The 6,566-nt window shown below is 42.6% G+C and overlaps 1 protein-coding gene across 1 annotated transcript in view; it reads left to right on the plus strand.

Annotated features, from left to right (window-relative positions):
- The window catches only part of rtf1 (RTF1 homolog, Paf1/RNA polymerase II complex component), a 23,387-nt gene extending 17,432 nt beyond the window's left edge, over nt 1–5,955 (plus strand). Inside the window, exons 14-16 of the mRNA XM_036955357.1 lie at nt 1,138–1,212; nt 1,453–1,675; nt 5,787–5,955. Of these exons, the coding sequence (XP_036811252.1) occupies nt 1,138–1,212; nt 1,453–1,675; nt 5,787–5,893 (405 nt within the window). The 3' untranslated portion in view covers nt 5,894–5,955. The remainder of the gene's footprint in view (nt 1–1,137; nt 1,213–1,452; nt 1,676–5,786) is intronic.
- The last annotated feature ends 611 nt before the right edge of the window (nt 5,956–6,566 follow it).

Consider the following 6,566-nt stretch of genomic DNA (forward strand, 5'->3'; position numbering starts at 1 on the left):
CTGTGGAATGTTGTCCCACTCCTCTTCAATGGCTGTGAGAAGTTGTTGGATATTGGCGGGAACTGGAACACGCTGTCATACATGTTAATCCAGAGCATCCCAAACATGCTCAATGGGTGACGTGTCTTGTGAGTATGCAGGCCATGGAAGAACTGGTACATTTTCAGCTTCTAGGAATTGTGTACAGATCCTTGCAACATGGGGCCGTGTATTATCATGCTGAAACATGAGGTGATGGCGGCGGATGAATGGCACGACATCTGGATCTCGTCACGGTATCTCTCTGCATTAAAATTGCCATCAATAAAATGCAATTGTGTTCGTTGTCCGTAGTTTATCCCTGCCCATACCATAACCCCACCACCACCATGGGGCACTCTGTTCACAACGTTGACATCAGCAAACCGCTCGCCCACAAGATGCAATACACACTGTTGTGAGGCTGGTTGGACGTACTGCTCCATTCTCTTAAATGACGTTGGAGGCGGCTTATGGTAGAGAAATGAACATTCAATGATCTGGCAACAGCTCTGGTGGACATTCCTGCAGTCAGCGTGCCAATTGCACACTCCCTCAACTTGAAACTTCTGTGGCATTGTGTTGTGTGACAAAACTGCACATTTTAGTGGCCTTTTGTCCCTACTATTATTATAGTATTATAGCTACTATTTTATAGTTAATTAATTAATTATTTATTGTTCTATTTTTTTCTTTATATTCAGTTTGAGTAACCTTCTTAACTGCATTGTTGGTTAAGGGCTTGACAGGAAGCATTTCACTGTAAGGTGAAATAACAAATAACATTTTGATTTTGAGGTGCACCTGTGTAATGATAATGCTGTTTAATCAGCTTCTTGACTATGCCACACCTGGCAGGTGGATGAATTATCTTGACAAAGGAGAAATGCTCACTAACAGGGATGTGAACACATTTGTGCACAGAATTTGAGAGAAATAAGCTTTATGTGCGAATATGGAACATTTCTGGGATCTTTTATTTCAGCTCATGGGACCAACACTTTACATGTTGAGTTTATATTTTTATTCAGTGTATATTTATATTCTATTGCTTATTACATTGTTACGTTACATTTTAAATTATTATTATGCCTATTATATATACTATTTCTCTTTCAGGCTGAAGGACAGAATGCCAAGTTGCAGATGGACCCGTTTACTAGACGGCAGTGCAAACCGACCATGGTGTCTAACGTAAGTCTCTTCCTCTCTCTCGCTCTCTGTCTCTCGCTCTCTGTCTCTCGCTCTCTGTCTCTCGCTCTCTGTCTCTCGCTCTCTGTCTCTCGCTCTCTGTCTCTCGCTCGTCTCTCTCTCTCTCTGTCTAACGTAAGTCTCTGTCTCTCTCTCTGTCTAACGTAAGTCTCTATTTGGGATGCAGCCATGCTGTATAATATTCAGATTAACTTGTGTGTCTGTCTGTTTGTGTTTTGGCAGGCCAGAGACCCTTCAGTCCATGCAGCTATCCTCCAACACCTCAATGAGAAGTACGGAGAAGGGTCAGGCAAAGAGATGGACTTGGAGTTTGAGATGGGCAGGGGAGCAGGACAGGCTGCTCTCAAAGTCATCGACCCTACTAAGAACACCAGCGACCTATCAGAGGACCTCTTTAAAGTCCACGACTTTGACGTCAAGATTGACCTACAGGTTCCCAACGCAGGTGAAGTTCATATGTAACGCGCATAAAGTGGTGGGTTCACGGGTCGAACCCCCGTCTCCAGGGGGATTGTTAAATTTGTGATGTGGGGTCGGTAGGGGTGCTGCTAGACCATATATAAGTATATAGTATACTACAAAGCAGCATCCGTGCATTAGGAATGTAAAAATTCACCGATACGCGTCAGTCCCCGTGGTCACAGTGGCTTCCGTCATTGTTAAATGGAAGAAGTTTGGAACCACCGAGACTCTTCCAAGAGCTGGCCATCTGGCCAAACTGAGCAATCAGGGGAGAAGGGCCTTGGTCAGGGAAGTGACCAAGAACCCGATGGTCACTCTGACAGAGCTCCAGTGTCTGGAAGGAGATGGTTGTCCTTCAGGAAGGTTCTCCCATCTCTGCAGCTCTCCACCAATCAGACCTTCATGGTAGATTGGCCAGACGTGCCTTTTACTGAGAAGTGGCCTCCATGACAGCCTGCTTGGAGTTTGCCAAAAAGCACCTAAAGAACTCTCAGACCATGAGAAACAAGATTCTCTGATCTGATGAAACCAGTGAACACATGGTGGTGGCAGCATCATGCTGTGGGGATGTTTTTCAGCGGCAGGGACTGGGAGATGAGTCAAGATTGAAGGAAAGATGAAAGTGCAGAGAGATCCTTGATGAAAGCTTGCTCAGTACCTCAGACTGGGGCGAAGGTTCACTTTCCAACAGGAGAACGACACAAAGCACATAGCCAAGACAACTTCAGTCTCAATGTCCTTGAGTGGCCCAGACTTGAACCCAATTAAACATCTCTGGAGAGACCTGAAAATAATTGTGCAGCGACACTCCCCATCCAACCTGACAGAGCTAGAGAGGATCTGCAGAGAAGAAGGAAGGGAGAAACTCCCCAAATACAGGTATGCCAAGCTTGTAGCGTCAAACCCAAGAAGACTCAAGGCTGTAATCGCTGCCAAAGGTGCTTCAACAAAGTACTGAGTAAAGGGTCTGAATACTTATGTAAATAAGGTATTTCTGTTTTTTTATTTTTAATAAATGTGCATACATTTCTGAAAACCTGTTTTCACTTTGTTATTATGATGTACTGTGATGTCACAATGGGTTATTGTGATGTCATTATGATGTATTGTGACGTCACAATGGGGTATTGTGTTTAGCTTGATTAGGGAATCCTGGAGTCACCTCTTCACTGTTGACGTTCAGACGGGTGTTTTTAGGGGTACTATTTAATGAAGCTGCCAGTTGAGGACTTGTGAGGCATCTGTTTTTTCTAATGTACTTGCCCTCTTGCTCAGTTGTGCACCGGGGCTTCCCCACTTCTCTTTCTATTCTGGTTAGAGCCAGTTTGTGCTGTTCTGTGAAGGGAGTGGTACACAGCTTTGTACGTGATCTTCAGATTCTTGGCAATTTTTTGCATGGAATAGCCTTCATTTCTCAGAACAAGAATAGACTGACGAGTTTCAGAAGAAAGTACTTTGTTTCTGTCCATTTTGAGCTTGTAATCGAACCCACAAATGCTGATGCTCCAGATACTCAACTAGTCTAAAGAAGGACAGTTTTATTGCTTCTTTAATTAGCACAACAGTTTTCAGCTTTCAGCTGTGCTAACATAATTGCAAAAGGGTTTTCTAATGATCAATTAGCCTTTTTTAAAATGATAAACTTGGATTAGCTAACACAACGTGCCATAGGAACACAGGAGTGATGGTTGCTGATAATGGGCCTCTGTACACCTATGTAGATATTCCATTACAAATCTTCCAATTCCAGCTACAATAGTCATTTACAACATTAACAATGTCTACACTGTATTTCTGATCAATTTGATGTTATTTTAATGGACCAAAAATGTGCTTTTTTTTCTCTCTCCAAAAACAAGTAAATTTCTAAATGACCCCACACTTTTGAACAGTGTATATATTTAATGTCATTTAGCTCTTATCCAGAGAGACAATAGTGAGTACATTTCTATACTTTTTTTTATTTGTATATATACTGGTCCCCCGTGGGAATCGAACCCACAACCCTGCCGATGAAAGCACTATTGTCTACCAACTCGGTTGTGACTTGATACTAAGTATCGTTTTTACTCCTGAACTTATTTAGGCGTGCCATAACAGAGGTTGAATACTATACATTTCAGTGTTTTTTTATTTAATTTAATTTTTTTAAATTAATTTAATGAAAACCTAATTCCACTTTGACATTATGGGGTATATAGATCAGTGACCACAGCTCAGACACACAGCTCAGAGAGGCTCTGCTCATGACCATCAGCAGCAGATTTTAATGGAAATTAGAAAATGTGTTTGTGCAACAAATGTTAGTGCATCTTATCGAACATTTGTGGGCAGAACTGAAAAAGCGTGTGCGAGCAAGGAGGCCTACAAACCTGACTCAGTTACACCAGCTCTGTCAGGAGGAATGGGACAAAATACACCCAACTTATTGTTGGAAGCTTGTGGAAGGCTACCCCAAATGTTTGACCCAAGTTAAACAATTTAAAGGCAATGCTACCAAATACTAATTGAATTTAAAGGCAATGCTACCAAATACTAATTGACCCACTGGGAATGTGATGAAAGAAATAAAAGCTGAAATAAATCATTCTCTACTATTATTCTGACATTTCACATTCTTAAACTAAAGTGATGATCCTTACTGACCGAAGACAGGGAATTTTTACTAGGATTAAATGTCAGGAATTGTGAAACTGAGTTTAAATGTCTTTGGCTAAAGTGTACAGGCGTTGCCAAAAGTTTTGAATGACACAAATATGAATTTTCACAAAGTCTGCTGCCTCAGTTTGTATGATGGCAATTTGCATGTACTCCGGAATGTTAAGAAGAGTGATCAGATGAATTGCAATTAATTGCAAAGTCCCTATTTGCACAGTGAGGCGAAGACTTTTGGAGAATTGCCTGGTGTCAAGAAGGGCAGCAAAGAAGCCACTTCTCTCCAGGAAAAACCTTTCCGATTGTTTGGGGCATCCGGAAAAAAAGCTTATCCGGAGAAGACAAGGTGAGCGCTACCATCAGTCCTGTGTCATGCCATCAGTAGAGCATCCTGAGACCATTCATGTGTGGGGTTGCTTCTCAGCCAAGGGAGTGGGCTCACTCACAATTTTGCGAAAGAACACAGCCATGGACAAAGAATGGTACAAACACATCCTCTGAGAGCAACTTCTCCCAACCATCCAGGAACAGTTTGGTGACGAACAATGCCTTTTCCAGCATGATGGAGCACCTTGCCAAAAGGAAAAAGTGATATCTAAGTGGCTCGGGGAACAAAACATTGACATTTTAGGTCCATGGCCAGGAAACTCCCCAGAACTTAATTTATTGAGAATTTGTGGTCAATCCTCAAGAGGCGGGTGGGCAAACAAAAACCCACCAATTCTGACAAACTCCAAGCATTGATTTATGCAAGAATGGGCTGCCGTCAGTCAGGATGTGGCCCAGAAGTTAATTGACACTTACGAAATGCTTGTAATTATACTTCAGTATTCCATAGTAACATCTGACAAAAATATCTAAAGACACTGAAGCAGCAAACTTTGTGGAAATTAATATTTGTGTCATTCTCAACTTTTGGCCATGACTGTATGTAAACTTCCGACTACAACTGTGTAAAGATATTTATCTAATCAATTGAAACTAAACGTATGGTTCCTGTATTGTATCGGAGCCCCATGTATAAAGATATTTATCAAATCGTCTTGAAATGGAAAGATTATCATCATTAGTTAGCCAGCTAACTTCGAAAAATCTGTTAATTCTGATTTATTTAATTTTATTTTTCAATAAGAAAGCTAGTTTGTTTGAGTCCGTTAGGCCAATGCCAATTTCAAGCTTGTCTTTCTAAAAAAAGTTATTTCAGAGTATTTAGGCAGGTTAGCTGTCTTGATCCTGCGTTCTAGTATGCCCCTCCATCGTGACGTTTTCCCGAGGTACAGAGGTACAGATCTGGGATCAGCTCCCCGAATCCCAACGTTAACCATAGTGGGGGGGGGGGAAGCTACACTGATTCAAGGTCAGCGTCTAAGGGACAACTTCACCCTGAGCTGTAACAACAGGATGTGTCAGACTAATGCTGTTCCTCCGGTGTGTTTCAGAAGCCAAGTCTCTGTCAGTGAGCGCCAACACCCTGGCAGTGAAGGACGGTGCTCCACGTAGGTCTCTCAACCTGGAGGACTACAAGAAGAGGAGGGGCTTGATCTAAAGAACTACAGGAAGAGGAAGGGCTTGGTCTAATGAACTACAGGAAGAGGAGGGGCCGTGGTCTAATGAACTACAGGAAGAGGAGGGGGCTTGGTCTAATGATCTAATAGCCTAACCCCTCAGTCAGTCAGAACCACCTGCATGTGTTGGTTGGCCATTCTACCTGTATGTGTGTGTGTGTGTGTGAGAGGTGTGAGAGATGAGAGATGTGATGTGTGTGAGAGATATGAGATGAGAGATGTGAGGTGTGTGAGAGATGAGAGATGTGAGGTGTGTGTTTGTGAGAGATGTGAGGTGTGTGTGTGAGGTGTGTGTGTGTGTGTGAGGTGTGTGTGTGTGAGAGATGTGAGGTAATTGTGTGTGTGAGGTGTGTGTGTGAAAGATGTGAGATGTGAGGTAAGTGTGTGTTTGAGTGTGTGAGAGGGATGTGAGGTAAGTGTGTGTGAGGTAAGTGTGTGTGAGAGAGGTAAGTGTGTGTGTGTGAGATATGTGAGGTGTGTGTGTGTGTGAGAGATGTGAGGTAAGTGTGTGTTTGAGTAGTGTGTGAGAGGGATGTGAGGTAAGTGTGTGTGAGGTAAGTGTGTGTGAGGTAAGTGTGTGTGAGGTAAGTGTGTGTGTTAAGTGTGTGTGTGAGAGAGAGGTAGGTGTGTGTGTGAGAGAGAGGTAAGTGTGTG

Source organism: Oncorhynchus mykiss, chromosome 19 (genome assembly GCF_013265735.2).
Source record: "Oncorhynchus mykiss isolate Arlee chromosome 19, USDA_OmykA_1.1, whole genome shotgun sequence".
NCBI lineage: Eukaryota > Metazoa > Chordata > Actinopteri > Salmoniformes > Salmonidae > Oncorhynchus > Oncorhynchus mykiss.